This window comes from Syngnathus typhle, linkage group LG5 (genome assembly GCF_033458585.1).
Source record: "Syngnathus typhle isolate RoL2023-S1 ecotype Sweden linkage group LG5, RoL_Styp_1.0, whole genome shotgun sequence".
NCBI classification, from domain to species: Eukaryota; Metazoa; Chordata; class Actinopteri; order Syngnathiformes; family Syngnathidae; genus Syngnathus; species Syngnathus typhle.
In genome coordinates, this window is record NC_083742.1 from 18,725,090 (window position 1) to 18,740,800 (window position 15,711).

Here is a 15,711-nt window from a genome sequence, read left to right on the forward strand (position 1 = left end):
TTCAAGGCTTGAAAATATCTGCAGTGAGAAAAAATAATGTGAATATGTGTGTGTGTGTGTGTGTGTGTGCGTTCTCACCTGCCATAAGCGAATCGTCTGTCCTTGTGATGGTCCCCGAATGTGTCCCAGAGCCTAAGGGACACACTGACCTCGTCCACAACGTCACGGGACCTCTCTAGCACCTGTAGAAAAAAAACACGCATGCAAAAATGACTTTATTCAGTGCAACTTTCCTTGTATTCATTCCTCCACACTTTAGTGTCTGGCGTGCCCACCTCCTGGCATACACGATACTGGTCGATGGCCCAAACGGTTGGCACGTGGGTGGCGAGCAGCTGATACTGTGTGAGGGTGGCATTGCAAGCCCGGGCACATATGAGCCTGGTCTTGCCCACTGCATTATCCCCTACCACCACACATTTAATGGTTTCCACATTGGGTCGCTCATAGTCTGTGTCTATATCCATGGAGAGGGCCCTGGGAAGAAGAGCAAAGAATAGGAACAGGTCCGTTTATTTATAGTCATATTGTGTATATATATATATTTTTTTTTTTTATTATATTCAGATCATATATCAATATTCCTATATATATATATATATAGAGAGAGAGAGAGAGAGAGAGAGAGAGAGAGAGAGAGAGAGAAGAGAGAGAGAGAGAGAGAGAGAGAGAGGAGAGAGAGAGAGAGAGAGAGAGAGAGAGAGAGAGAGAGAGAGAGAGAGAGAGAGAGAGAGAGAGAGAGAGAGAGAGAGAGAGAGAGAGAGAGAGAGAGAGAGAGAGAGAGAGAGAGAGATACACACACATTTAAAAAATATATATATATATATATTTTATATATATATACGTAACAAAAAAAATATATATATATATATATATATAAACAAACAAACAAACAAACAAACAAACAAACAAACAAACAAACAAACAAACAAATAAATAAATAAATAAATAAATAAATAAATAAATAAATAAATAAATAAATAAATAAATAAATAAATAAATAAATATAAATAAATAAAATTGGACTGATAAGGCTTTCCAAATGGAATGAGTCATCATTGGGACAGTCGAGGCTCCGGGCATGTAGGCCGCAGTGACTTCTCGATGCGAGCCAGGCTAAGGGAGGATTTGTCACTGACCAGTATTTGAAGGACTTTGCCAACTCCTCTCCAGAACACATGGAGGGACTGCAGAGCTATTTCGGTAACAGTCGTCAGAGAAGGACAGAGAAAAGGAGAGATGACGTCGTTTGAGCACACCGTCCTTTTATCACCTTGCATATCTAACCTCATTGCTAGTCACCTTGCATATGCCGGACAGCACGCCTCACAATTGTACAAGGGGAACATTATAGGTCATGTTTAAGATGCGCAAACAGTAGCACGAGATGATAATACGGCAACACAGTTGGGGTTTTAGTCTGTGCTTTTTCTGATTGGTCTTTCTAATATTATGGGGCAGAAAGGCGAGGGAACACTGATTGAGTTAGGAACCAAATATGTACTTGACGTCCTGGCAACAAACAAAAGAGCTCAGGTGAGCTCAGATAAGGACTGACTTCGAAAATAATATGACTGAAGACAGCACTCCTATTTTTCTTTTGCCAAACCACAAAGCAAATATGCGAACGCCAAGTGTTTACACACAGCTCTTGTCCAATCTTCTCCGTTGCATAAGCGTCCTCCGCACACACTTTTACCGATCCAATAATCCCTGAAAGTTTTTCAAACAACCTCTCGCTTGACTCACAAATAGAACCTATGAAACATTCATAAAAAGCCCCCTGCTTGGTATTCCATTGACGCGGTTGGCTTTAAAAATGGCAACCTCCATTCATTAGCGTGAGCTCTGACCTGCAATTTGTGGCGTCACATTTCCAACCTGCTTCTGAACCAACATCTGTTCCTGAGCCAAAATTAGTTCCACTTATTCATCACGTTCCAAATCACAACAATGGCGGCCATCTTGTTTTTATATATATTTATGGGTGTTCAGTATAAGGACGACAAAAGTTGTCCAGAAAAACAAAATGGATCCAATAATAGCGAAGGGCAAATAAAATGGTTAAATGTAAGTCCGACTAAAACCACGCTTTCAACACTATGACTCATGTTTTGTTCACAAAGAATCTTGCTAGATGCAGTGGGTGGAGGGACAACTTAGTCCAATCATTTCTCTTTTTAATAATCACTTATTCATCCCTGGAACTAAATGCAGAAATATTAGATAACATAAAAAAAGGGGGCTGGCTGGCCCAAGCGGGAGGGAAGCTACATTTCTATCGGTATTACCGCGGATGCTTTTTTGCGCAGATCCAATCTGAAATTGCAAACCCTCGTCGATCTTGTGCGAAGGTCCTGCGGTGGAGTTTCACAACATGTTGAATTATTTCAAGAGCAGCTTGGTTCAAGGATGAGTGATTTATGCATGTCCCTATTTCGCAATGACTAGTGCTAGTCTTTTTTTTGTATTAACTCCTTCACTGCCATCGACGACTATAGACGTCCATATTGACCTCAAAACCTCAACTACTCAAAAACGAGCTCGTGTCGACCCTGGTGTTGACGTCTATATCGAAATATAAACCAGATGATGAAAGCGTAGTAAAAGGATTTGGACTCTATGGATTTTGATGATGTAACACCTCCAACATCATTTCAGAAAGACCAAAAAAAAAAACGTGTTCAAGCCTGGGGTTACGGCGTTACAGCTCTCAGGGGATCCGACGAATCAGATGTGCGAGTGGGATTTCCACAGAGACAAGCCAGGGAGGGATTATTTGAGTCCTCGGGAGAAGAGTCCGTCACCCGGTATTACAGTCATGCCAAGTCATGCCACGGGGATCAAAAGTGCAAATCAACAGCAACCAAATATGTTGAGAACAATTCAGTCCTTATCCAAGTGCCTGGAGAAAGGAAGGAGTGATGAATGGTCGGAAGAGAAGAAGCTTGCCTTGTTTGTGCATGTTTCGTGCCTACTGGTTAGTAAACAGCGATGGAAGCAGCTGCTGATGTGGACCCCGAGCACCCCATCTTTGCGATCCTACATTTGCCCCGGTCATGTGTCGGTCAACACCCGGAAGCTAATTATCCCCTCGCACGCTTCCGACATGTTAAGCACCTGCTATCTGGTCTGTGTTTGAGTTGTCACGAGGTTACGCGGGCTAAGGGTGCTGCAGCTCAGAAGAACGGAAAGAGAAGCCGCAAAGATTAAGTTTCGTTTTCAGCCAGTGACCTCTCGTGAACTGCACACGGTTGTCTAGACTTGATCTACTTTGCTAGTTATCACCTTTGCAGATGTCTGCCTGAACCTAAAGAACAACAAAGAGGCGTCGTTTTGATTTTTAAGTCATGCAAAATTGTTGACTTTTGAGCTTTTTTTTTTTCCAGTTACACAGCTGTGCATCTTTTTTTGGTCCCGTGCTTCAACTTCCTTGTTAAGTCATTTCATTCATCTCTCTGCTGCCGACCGAGCGCTTTGTGGAGCTACTTCTCATGCAGCTGTGCCCACTCAACCACTCCTCCTCCTTTTCTTTAAGATATTTTATCACTGTAATGCTCACTCACGTCCATCTGCAGACTTATAAATCTATCTCTGGACGTTCCACTTTAACCGAATGATGGTCAAGAAGCAGCATTAAGCCGATCACCCCCCCCCCCTCCCCCCCAACCCATGTTCTTTCTGCCTCTCTGTTATGTAACACTATTCAGAATCCACCGGAAGCAAACACTCACACCCCTGTTTGAGTGCAATTTTTTTTTTTGGTCTAGAGTTCATCCTGTTCACATAAGCCCGGCAAGACGTGACCCCTATTTGGAAGCATTGTTGGAGGAAATAGGTCAAACGGTGTTACATGCATATTCTTAATTTGGTGACGAGTGTTTTATTAGCCTTTGTTTGTGTTATCGAGGTGTTAGGAGACGGCGAGTGCCAGAGGCGCAGCTGGCACAGACTGCTTACATAATGGAGTCTGTGGCCTCTGCTTGGCTCCCCCAATGGCTGACTGTAGACCTCATAGACACAAGGTTGACACGCAAGACGCTTGACAATGAACGGCGATGCCAACCTCTCAACACAACACTACAAACATCTTCATGACCTTTCTCATCCTCGTGGCTCATCTGTTTTCTGGGTTTGGTTATGTGATGTTTGTAAGCAAAGGCCTTTAGCCATTGGTGATGTCATTTTCAGTTGACAAGTGGCAGTACAAATCAAAATGGCCGCCCCCTGAGATGGATAAAAATGTGGATTCTTTTTTCTTCTTAAATCACTGAATAATAAAATGTGCTCTCTATTACCTGAGTTTACCTTCCTCCTCGACCTGACATGAGGGCATTGGGAACATCCACATCAGTCACATAATGCAGGCTGTCAAGGTTGAACTAAGCAGAATGTGGAACTTGACTCATCTTTTTAAAAGCAAATATGGCCCACCTGCAACCAATACAAAATAAATTTCATACAAAATGAAACATTCGCATTAACTCTTAGCATTGCATTATTCTGCCTAGATTACCCATGTTAACAGATGACTAATTATTTGCCAAGTTGCAGTAATTGGAATTCATAACATTTGCTTATTAAGATGTTGTGCTTCATAAACCTCTACATGGCAAAAATATAAAAATATTATTTCCATGAAAACCCTCTATGATGAATATGATGGACTACTTATAGTCCCTCTCGAAAACAGATTTGATTCCACTTAGCATGCACGCTTTGTCACCCTCCCTGCCACCTGCGTAACGCAAACCCTCTGCTGACGTCATAGCCACAGGCTCAGTATCACCCCTGTGCGTGTGCTGTCAAACTAACATTTTTCTTTCAGGTAATGGGCTGCCTGGCATCGTCACATCCCAACCAGGACGGCCACGCACACTTCCTCCATTTATTAACGTGTCCCGTGAATGAGATCACACTTATCAACTAGAATTTTGCAATTTCTGGAGAAATTGCGTGTGAAGGCGAAATGTATGAATAACTTTTTCGGGGAATGCTGCCGAATGATGTTGAAACGTGTTGAATTACTTGAGAAATGTAGAATATTTGGAGAATTTGTGGTGAATTTCAAAATTGAAAGTTTGGAATATTTGGTAAGTGGGAAGTTGTGGAATAGGTAGGCAAAAGATGAACAGTTGAAAGTTGGAATGGGTTGAATCGGTTGAAAAATGTAGAAATTAGAGTAGAAAAACGAAATTTTGGAGAATTTGGTTGAATTTCGAATTTGGAATTTTTGGTAAGTGGGAAGTTGTGGAATAGGTAGGCAAAAGATGTACAGTTGAAAGTTGGAACGGGTTGAATCAGTTAAAAAATGTAGAAGTTAGAGCAAATGTTGAATCCCCATAGAGAATGAATGGGAAAATAAAAAAAAGCAATTGCGCCAAAATCTTTCTAAATTTGGAACAAAACAAAAAAAACGGCCTCAGGAGATTCACTTTTGGGGTAAAAATGTTGAAACGGGTTAAATCAGACAAAAAACGAAAAAGTTAGCGCAAATGTAGCTATTTGGGCCACTCAGTGTTGAAATAAGGTCACTTCCGGTTTGATTCGGGTCACTTCCGGTCTATTTGGGGTCACTTCCGGTTTATTTGGGTCACTTCCGGTTTAATTTGGGTCACTTCCGGTTCGTCTGAGGTCACTTCCGGTTTATTAGGGGTCACTTCCGGTCTAAAAAGGTCACTTCCGGTTCATTTGGGGTCACTTCCGGTTTGATTTAGGGTCACTTCCGGTTTACCAGAGGTCACTTCCGGTCTATTTGGGGTCACTTCCGGTTTATTTGGGTCACTTCCGGTTTAATTTGGGTCACTTCCGGTTCGTCTGAGGTCACTTCCTGTTTATTAGGGGTCATTTCCGGTCTAAAAAGGTCACTTCCGGTACGTTTGGGGTCACTTCCGGTTTGATTTGGGGTCACTTCCGGTTTACCTGAGGTCACTTCCGGTCTATTTGGGGTCACTTTCGGTTTGATTTGGGGCACTTCCGGTTCATTTTGGGTTCATTGGGGGCACTTGAGGGTCAATCCAAGATGGCCGCCACACTGGAATTGGGGGTCAAGGGTTGAATGTGTAAGCGTAGTGGAAGTGGGGGTGAATGGGAGTGAATGTGGTAAGCATAGTGGAAGTGGGGGTGAATGGGAGTGAATGTGGTAAGCATAAGGTGAATAAAGGGAATAAATGTGGAATGGGTTGAATCGGTCGAAAAATGTAGAAATTAGAGTCGAAAAACGAAATTTTGGAGAATTTGGTTGAATTTCAAATGTGAAAGTTTGGAATTTTTGGTAAGTGGAAAGTTGTGGAATAGGTAGAAAAATGATGAACAGTTGAAAGTTGGAATGGGTTGAATCGGTTGAAAAATGTAGAAATGAGAAGGGAAAAAGAAATTGGGTGTGAATTTCAAAATAAAAGATGTGAAGTTTTTGGTAAGTGGGAAGTTGTGGAATAGGTAGAAAAATGATGAACAGTTGAAAGTTGGAATGGGTTGAATCGGTTGAAAAATGTAGAAATGAGAAGGGAAAAAGGAATTGGGAGTGAATTTCAAAATAAAAGATGTGAAGTTTTTGGTAAGTGGGAAATTGTGGAATAGGTAGAAAAATGATGAACAGTTGAAAGTTGGAATGGGTTGAATCGGTTGAAAAATGTAGAAATGAGAAGGGAAAAAGAAATTGGGTGTGAATTTCAAAATAAAAGATGTGAAGTTTTTGGTAAGTGGGAAGTTGTGGAATAGGTAGAAAAATGATGAACAGTTGAAAGTTGGAATGGGTTGAATCGGTTGAAAAATGTAGAAATGAGAAGGGAAAAAGGAATTGGGAGTGAATTTCAAAATAAAAGATGTGAAGTTTTTGGTAAGTGGGAAATTGTGGAATAGGTAGAAAAATGATGAACAGTTGAAAGTTGGAATGGGTTGAATCGGTTGAAAAATGTAGAAATGAGAAGGGAAAAGGGAATTGGGTGTGAATTTCAAAATAAAAGATGTGAAGTTTTTGGTAAGTGGGAAGTTGTGGAATAGGTAGGCAAAAGATGAACAGTTGAAAGTTGGAACGAGTTGAATCGGTTGAAAAATGTAGAAGTTAGAGGTGAAAAACGAAATTTTGTGAAAATTTGTCGGAATTTTTAAGGTGAAAACGTGAAATTTTCGAATTTGGGAATTTTGGGAATATCGAGAATCCTTCCGAATGTGATTAGAATGTGCTGAATGATGTGAATTTCAAATTGGAACGACGTAAATGTGAAATGTCGAATGTGCCATTAAGAATGAATGGGGAAAAATTTGTCGGAATTTGGGGAATTTTGCGGAATTGGAAAATATTCGGAATGAGAAAAATGGAAGCCACCCTTTCCTGAATATTTGGAATACGTGAAAAGTGGAATGGAGTGAATCGGATGAATTATGTGGACGATGAAACGGGACAAAAAAGTGAGGAGAATAAAATATAATAATAATAATAAAGTGAAAAAAGTAGAATAACATATGTGTGAAGGCCTTCGCCTTCACACAATGAAGCACCCCCTCCCATTCATAAGCACCTGACTCATTCATAATTTTGAGGAAACCGAACGTGCACACCAAGGTAAATGCATCCTGGGATGCAAACAGAAAAAAATACTCAACATATATTTAAGCAGCAAAAGGAAGATGTCATCTTCCCACATGCCTAAAAGATGCAGCTGATAAGTCTTGCATAACACGCCAAGCCCATCCGCTGCACTAAGACACGTAACACCTCAGTAAAAGCAATCAATAATCCCAACCACTAGAAACATATCTGCTTGCAATAAAACGCCATGCATCATTGCATGGGTGCTATTAGTGACGAAAGGAGATTAAAGACACATTAAGTGCACACATACATAAAAAGGGCTCCATCATGACGCGAAGAGAACGGCGCTAACTTTTCGAAGCAAATACGCTGGTTGATGAGATGTCATAATAGGAGCATGTGCTCGTTTTCTCTTTCCTTTGTGGAGGTAAAGGGGGGGTCCCTACCTTCCGACGCTTCCAGAATTGACCCACATGCCACTCTGGTGGGATGCCGGCCGGTCTTGCAAACCGGCACACGGGGGGGGGAACAAATGATCGTGTTCGGGTCCACTTGACACAAAGAGCATGTATAGTATAGCTTGCAAGGGGACAAAAAGCACCTCTGCCCTCTTTTCCTGCTTCCTGTGGCTGCCTTGTCAAAGCTGCACGAGCCTCGGTTCACTTGCAATCATCCAATGTTGACAATCGGAGCTGAAAAGATTACTTTTAGAGCTTAAAAGGTGCACATTACTGGCCCAGACACTCGGTTGCAGTCTGAGCCACCTCCTTTTCTGTTGTTGTTTCCCCCAGCTGATTTCTTCAAAGGACACGCCCCCGCGCCGTGACGTCACCGCACTACTCACCCAACTCCTGCCTTGCGGCGTTCAAGTAATGTCGGAAAAAGCATACACCGTGCAGTGAACGTTTTCCTCCGTCACGTACAAAACACTCGCAAGACAAAAACGTAATTGTCACGAAATATTAATATTATCGTAAGACACTGCAACAGTATGCACAATTTGAGCATTAACAATAGCTAGGCTTAAATTTAGGGGAACAAACTATACTTAAATAATGATTCAATTCAAATGTACGCTCTTCTTTCTATTCCAAACACTATCATTATAGTATGAGTGAATTGAAAATGAGCCAGCCCTACTTCCAAATTAGTTGCAAAACACAAATTAGAATTTTCCCAGTCTAATCCTGCAATTCAGTTTGCCAAAAAAAGCCATGCAACAGACAAAAAGAGAGAAAACGTAACAGCGATTTCAGCCTTGTGAGTCCAAGAATAAATTCCTGGAATTTCAGGATAAGAATAAGATATTGCTGTTGCAAAAAAACATTTAAATGATACAATAGTATGGTGTTTCTTTCCAAGTGAGGCCATTACTTCTGCTCAACATTTCCCTAGTGAAATTTGTTCTGCAATGTATTTGATCGAGTTGTGCAACCGGGACTTTGTGCAGTCTCCCCCCGGCAAGCTCATCTAATGACATCCATCTCCTTTGTGCTTATGGAAGACTGAAGAGCGACGTCTACTGGCAGGTACTGGTACTGAGCGCTGAAAACAAAGGCAATAAAAGCTCTCTCAACATTTCAATGACGTTAATGCAGACGTTCAAGGCCACAGCAACAAGAAAGTCATACTGTGCCATAAAGACGTCTGCCAATATCGGTTTCTCATCGTTTCGACCGAGAAAAAGGGCAATATTAAATGGAATCCCATTTGTGAGGCTCTTACAGCATGTCAACATCACTGACCAATCAAAGTCCAATTGCCTGTTTATGTATTTTGGTGCTGCTGTTTTTTTTTTTTCCTAGCTGTGACCAGTTTGGTCTTTTGCACCCTGAGAAAACACTGGCCCCTGACCCGGCTGGCATGGGCAGAAAGAAGCCTCATGAAAGATGGTGTGGAATGCCGTGGGATAAAATAGGGCTTGAAGAGCACTGGCACTGCAGAGTCTGCCCCTTTGTTTGGACCCTTGTGAGAGAACTATCAAGCAGCACAGCCTGATGGGACATCTGGCCTTTTCAGCCACGGCGCTACAAAAACAACGGAATGTCCACTTGTGATTTTGAACTTTCTCGCTCGTTCGTCCTCCGTGCGGGAAGTTTGCTCCCGTTCCGCTGGAGTCTTTAACATTGAGTAAACATTTAGTGAATTATAATAAATTTTTAATTTAATTTTAATTTAATTTTCTGAAGAGTTTTAGGACCTTGTTAAATTGATTTTGTTTGTTTTGTAGGCCCACTGAGATATCCTTGCCCCCCACGTCCACCCTTGAGAATAAAAATCCCAGCCATATAAATTGTTATTTCTTGCTGATGTCAGCACTTTTTTGGGGGGTGATGACACTCCACATATCTTGCTCAAATTTGTGAAAAATTCACTCTCATCTCTAACCCACGCCATTGCTGCCATTGATTCTTTATCAAACTGGCTTGCAACGGTCCTAAAGCTGTCCAAACATCCAAATTCTCACACTGCACGTGTCCACAGAGAATTTGTCTTCAACCCACACCAAGTGCACTAACAAACATACACACTCTTCATGCACACACACACACACACACTCAATGAGCAGAAGAGAAATGTGCGGGTGTACACCCCGTGCGCTGACACAAGTGGGTCAGAGCTGCAGTGGGTCTTCAAAACAATTCCAGCACCATGTTAGTGATAACAGTCCCAAGGATTAAATTCTAATACACACAATCACACAAACTACAAAACATTAGACATGTTGTTGATTATAATTACAATTTAAGATCATTTTTGTTATGCAAGAGGAGTTTGGCTCATGTTTTTGTTTTCTTGTTTGGCAGACAACGCTGGAATTTCAATGTCCTCCCCTAAGTGGGTCAAAGTTCAAAGGTATGAATGGAATGACTGAAGGGCAACATGAAAAAAAGTGATTTTGTGGGAAACTATTTAACCAGAATTCCTAAAATATTCCGTTGCACCGTTTCAATCTCTTGCTATCCTTTTTAATCTTTTCTCACACACAAACACATACTGAGAGAGAGCTACATGTCAGCGCCGCCACGCTGGCATGAGGCAGAGCGGGTTTTGTAACGGCCGGCCCATTTGGCAATTGATGATGAGTTGAAGTGGAAAAACATTGAAGGCTCGGAAAGGCCTGCCACGGAGAAGAACATATTGTTGACTTGGTATGTTATCTGTAGATTGTCTTATCTCATTTGTAGCCAGATGTTGTTTCCTCATTATAACCCAATGAAGATATATCACTTTGTTTTTCCCGAACAAAAAAAAAAAAACAGAGTGGGGTACGTGTCAGGGAGCTCCTGAATGGGCTATTTGTTTGGATTTAATTCTTTGTGGAAAGGCCTTGTTTCCTGCTTGCGACAAACACATTATTTATGACAAAGCAGGTCCATGAGTAAAGTGTGGCACTGGAAAACACTTCCTGCGAGTGTTTTTCTTTTAAATCCACTTCTTATGAGCAGTCAAAATATATCTAACTGGACTGCACAGATTAAAAATGACGATATGTATGAATCATAAAGCACGTAAGAATTTTTTCCTTAAGGTGGGGACAATTTTTTTTTTTCTTTACAAACCCAAACAACAATAATAACAATAATAATAATAATAATAACAATTATAATAATAGGCGGCTCGGTGGGGCACTGGGTAGCACGTCCGCCTCACAATTAGAAGGGCGCGGGTTCGATTTCACCTCTGGCCCTCCCTGTGTGGAGTTTGCACGTTCTCCCCGGGCCCACGTGGGTTTTCTCCAGGCACTCCGGTTTCCTCCCACATCCCAAAAACATGCTTGGTAGGCCGATTGAAGACTCTAAATTGTCCCTAGGCGTGCGTGCGAGTGCAAATGGTTGTTTGTCTCTGGGTGCCCTGCGATTGGCCGGCAACCGGTTCAGGGTGTCCCCCGCCTACTGCCCGATGACGGCTGGGATAGGCCCCAGCACTCCCGCGACCCCTGTGGGGTCTAAGCGATTCAGAAAATGGATGGATGGATAACAATAATAATATGCACTGCTTCACTTCATCATGGGAAAAAGGGAACCGACCACACGAGGATGGACAATCTTGGTGATGACTGGCCGTGATGGAAGGAAATGTAAGGAATGTTAAGAGGTTCCTGGGGGGCAAAGATGGGCTGAAGGAGTGAAAGAGCAAGGTCGGGATGTGAAGTAGAAGTTGGTGTTGTACCTCTGTTTAACTGCCTGCTGTCTGAGAGGTCAAAGATAATTATTTCAGTACACAATGACACTTGAGTGTTTCCTGTTTCCCCACTGGAGACCTTTTAATAATGTTTACCAACAATTCTTGGGGGCCGAACGCAAGACTATCACCGATTGGAACTACAAATGCTGAAAAGAGTTTCCACATATGGACAAAATAAAAACTTGTGGCATAAATAATAAACTTGAGTGTTGGTCCAACACTGTACAAACAGCATTGCGTAATCTACCCGATATATAATAGTGCTGCTTGTAGCGAGGCGTAAGATTTGAGTGTCCTCAGTGCAGCGCCTGATCAAACAAAGAGGAACGCCAAGTCAAACACCTCTGGACTTCAGACAAGCCGTTCAGTCCATATATTAGCGCTACATCATACCTGCGTGTAGCACAGGGGGCTGACATTTCTACTCTGGACGCCCTGGTTGCGTCTTACATATGCATGCTCAATTGGTTGTTTTTCTTCGGGCACGGTGGTTCCTTGCAAATGAAATTAGAAGCACATACTGTTTTAAGAAATGTGTGTATGTGTACCGTATTTTCCGGACAATAAGGCGCACCGGACTATAAGGCGCACCTTCAATGAATGGCCCATTTTAAAACTTTGTCCTTATATAAAGGCGCACCGGACTATAAGGCGCACCATTAATGCATCATGTCAGATTTTTAATCCTAATCAAATCATTCTCCATTTTATCTTTTTTATTTCAACTTCAGATGCAACAAATGACTTTATAATCACAAAATAATGATCCATAGTCTTTTTGATTCATGATTCATAGTCTTCAGCAGGCCATTTATGCTTGATTTCATGACACAATGCTTCGTTTGAATTTAGGAATTTAGTCCATATATAAGGCGCGCTGGACTATAAGGCGCACTGTCGGCTTTTGAGGAGATTTTAGGTTTTTAGGTGCGCCTTATAGTCCGTAAAATACGGTACGTTTTTGTAACTGCAAACGCTTTCTTTAAGGATAACTGTTATACATAGGAGTGTCTAGAATTATAGAAAGACTAGACTTCACACACCAGCAGAGATTATATTGCCATTATAATCGAAACAATTTTCCATAAAGAGCACAAGAGCAACCTCTATTTGCAACATAAACTATCCTAAAATAAACCTTACAAATTATGGCAAATGTAATCAAATATACTTGAGAGGATTCCTTCCAAACTACAGTGCAACCATTCCATGTGGATGATTTGCGATTGCCACTTCGATTCCCTTGTGTTGAAATCTATCATTCGTCGGGCAGTGTGTGTCTGCCTCTATTTAGACCTTGCTCACACATCCAGAAATAGCGAGGAGAAAAAGGAAGGGAGGGAACGATCATGAGTGCAAAAGCAACCTAAAAAAAAAATGTCATCGCAAGTGAGACGCAGATGGACAAATAAATCACATTACGGTGAGCTGAGGCTTTGCAGGAAGTCACTGCTTTGTGTTGACTTCAAATAGCCTCGTCGCATGTTGTTCCACTTGTGCTGTTTGTTCCTCACATTTTTCAATCAAATAAACAAGATGACAATATCACAATGATGAACGCTCTTTTCATGTGAGGGTATGCCTGACATCGCAATTTCTAGTTCCATAGAAGGATTTTTTGAAAGCTTCGCAGTGGGGGGGGCGGGGGGGACACTAAATTTACAGATATGCAATGATATGAAAACTGCCCGAAATAAGACTTGCATGAAACACACATGCATATCTATGCACAGTAGGTGTCCATAAATAGTGATGGAAAAATCGATAGTGGTGTCCGGTTATATCCGCTCGACTGGCGCGTGGCCTGCACTCTGGCCTGTTCAAACAACAGTCAGCCAACGGTCACTCCGACCATATGTCACTGGCCCCGGCTGCACCACGTAAGGCTTAAAGTATCAAAGTCAAGGTCAACGGTCAAGTGGGTAGAGGCTCTCTGGAATGGTGCATGAGCCGAGCTAATCCGCCAGTTATGAAATCAGAGACTAGTAAAAACTGCTCAATTATCTAAAAAATTGAATGGTAATAAAAATTGCTAGCAATATCTTATCTATTTTCTATCTTATTTTTTTTTTTTTTTAAAGTGAAGACAATTTGTAATTTTAGTATGGACATATGAAGTCGATGAATAATATGTCTTTGCAGGCCACATAAAATGATGTGGTGGGCCGTATTTGGCCCCCGGGCCTCAAATTTGACACCTATGGCCAAAGTTGTGCTAATGCATTAGCATTAAGTAGTCACGAGAACCTGCAATGCTGTTGATGATATTAATTATTGATGTTCAAATTAGAGTGAGGGCTGGAGAGCCGGACAATTCTATGGTCATTTAAATGCTAGATGTCAGTGATGAGGACTCAGGGTCAAAGGTCACGTCTCCTCCTCCCCAGAGTGCTTCCAAAAACACGAATGTAAAGGCTAATTGAAGATGTGAAAGTGAAAGTTGAGTGGACTCAAAATTTCAAGTTTGATTTTGAAGCTCACTGCAATATATGTGTAGTGACTAAAAATGGGTCCAAATGGGCTGAAAGTGGCGAACCGAACCGGCGGTGAGTCAGTCTCACATTTCCATGTGGGATGTGAACCACAGAGAAAAACAGTGACTAAGATCATGACAGATCTCACTCGAACTTGCCACACTACAAGGCAGACCTGCGATATCAGATTCTTCCGTGCATGAGAGCGAGCGTGTGCGTGTTGGCGAGACAGAGAGTGTGTCAGCCAGCTTACGTCAGCCTCCGAAAACTGCAAAGCAGCAATCTTTCACCCCGACAACAATGTGTTGTTGTGTATGAAAGCAGATTATGAGGTGAGAAACACCTCGAGCGTTAATGTCCGTCCATCTAGGAAAGTACTCTGCCCCTGATTAGCAGGAATTTGGGTGTTTCTCTCACTTCAGATTAGAGTTAAAGCCAACAACTCTTACCGGGCCAGATATGTGTCGCATGTCAATATGCTTGCCTGATTCAAATGTTTGCACATGCAAGGTCAGGAGTTCATAGTTCTCCGTATGGCACATTGCGTCGAAAAAGAGAAGGGAGGGGGTTGTGATAATAATTGATAAATGTATGTGGCTACAAAGTGTTAGCCTCCAACATCATGAGAATTATGAATATGCTATAACATTCACAGACACTCTGTAAAAGCTTTCCCAACCAAATGATTTTAAAAGAACAAGCTTCAAATAATAAATACCGCAATTTACGGACGATAAGTCGCGTTTTTTTTTCATAGTTTGGGTGGGGGGGCGACTTATACTCAGGAGCGACTTATATATGGGTTTTTTTTTTCACTTTTTTGGGCATTTTATGGCTGGTGCGACTTATACTCCGGTGCGACTTATAGTGCGAAAATTACGGTAATAACAATCATAAAGAAATTATTAATGTAACAATAAAATAATCTTTTCTGTCTGACTAAAAGACCGGTTTAAATCGTAAGTTTAAAATTGTGTATAAAGTGGATTTAGCCAGCTGTGGCAAACCTCAGGCCCTGGAACCTTGTCCTCTTTCACCACATTCTATCAACAATGAAGTTGTGTAATGTCCGTTATCACTACATCCCCCCCCACCCCTCTCTCTCTCTCTCTCTCTCTCTCTCTCGCTCCGTCTCTCCCTCGCTTTGGCACTGGCTAAACAGACATGCTGTTCACTATTCCTGTGGGCTTCTCTTATCTCCTCTTGCCCCTTCAGCCCTGCCCTTTCCTGTCTACACTGGCAACACCTTCTTATCCACCTCTCTTGACACACACACACACACACACATGCGTTGATGCTTTACGAGCTGTTAATGGAGTGATCTGAACAAGTAAGCACAATTCTGACCAGCAGAGGCCTATAAAAGTAGGCACAAAAGGAATCTAGAAGCCATCATGTTTCTCCAGCAACCTAAGCAAATATGCTGGCAACAAAAGCAGTTCCATCAACTCGTTCCTTAAAGATGGACATACAGCAGGGATGTCAAACAAAGTGAAAAAAACCATATATATGTAT

At 41.8% G+C, this 15,711-nt stretch overlaps 1 protein-coding gene across 10 annotated transcripts in view; it reads right to left on the reverse strand.

The window, feature by feature from the left end:
• The window catches only part of rhobtb4 (Rho related BTB domain containing 4), a 29,984-nt gene that overhangs the window by 11,978 nt on the left and 2,295 nt on the right, over positions 1-15,711 (reverse strand). For 3 of the 10 annotated variants that reach the window (XM_061278245.1, XM_061278248.1, XM_061278249.1), the window contains exons 3-5: positions 4,299-4,434; positions 276-477; positions 79-182 (exon numbers count right to left, since the gene is read on the reverse strand). In XM_061278245.1, coding sequence (XP_061134229.1) covers positions 79-182; positions 276-477; positions 4,299-4,351 — 359 coding nt within the window. In that variant the 5' untranslated portion in view covers positions 4,352-4,434. Of the gene's footprint in view, positions 1-78; positions 183-275; positions 478-4,298; positions 4,435-7,980; positions 8,502-15,711 lie in introns of those variants that run through there. The other 7 variants (XM_061278252.1, XM_061278251.1, XM_061278253.1 and 4 more) reach the window with 5 other exon arrangements.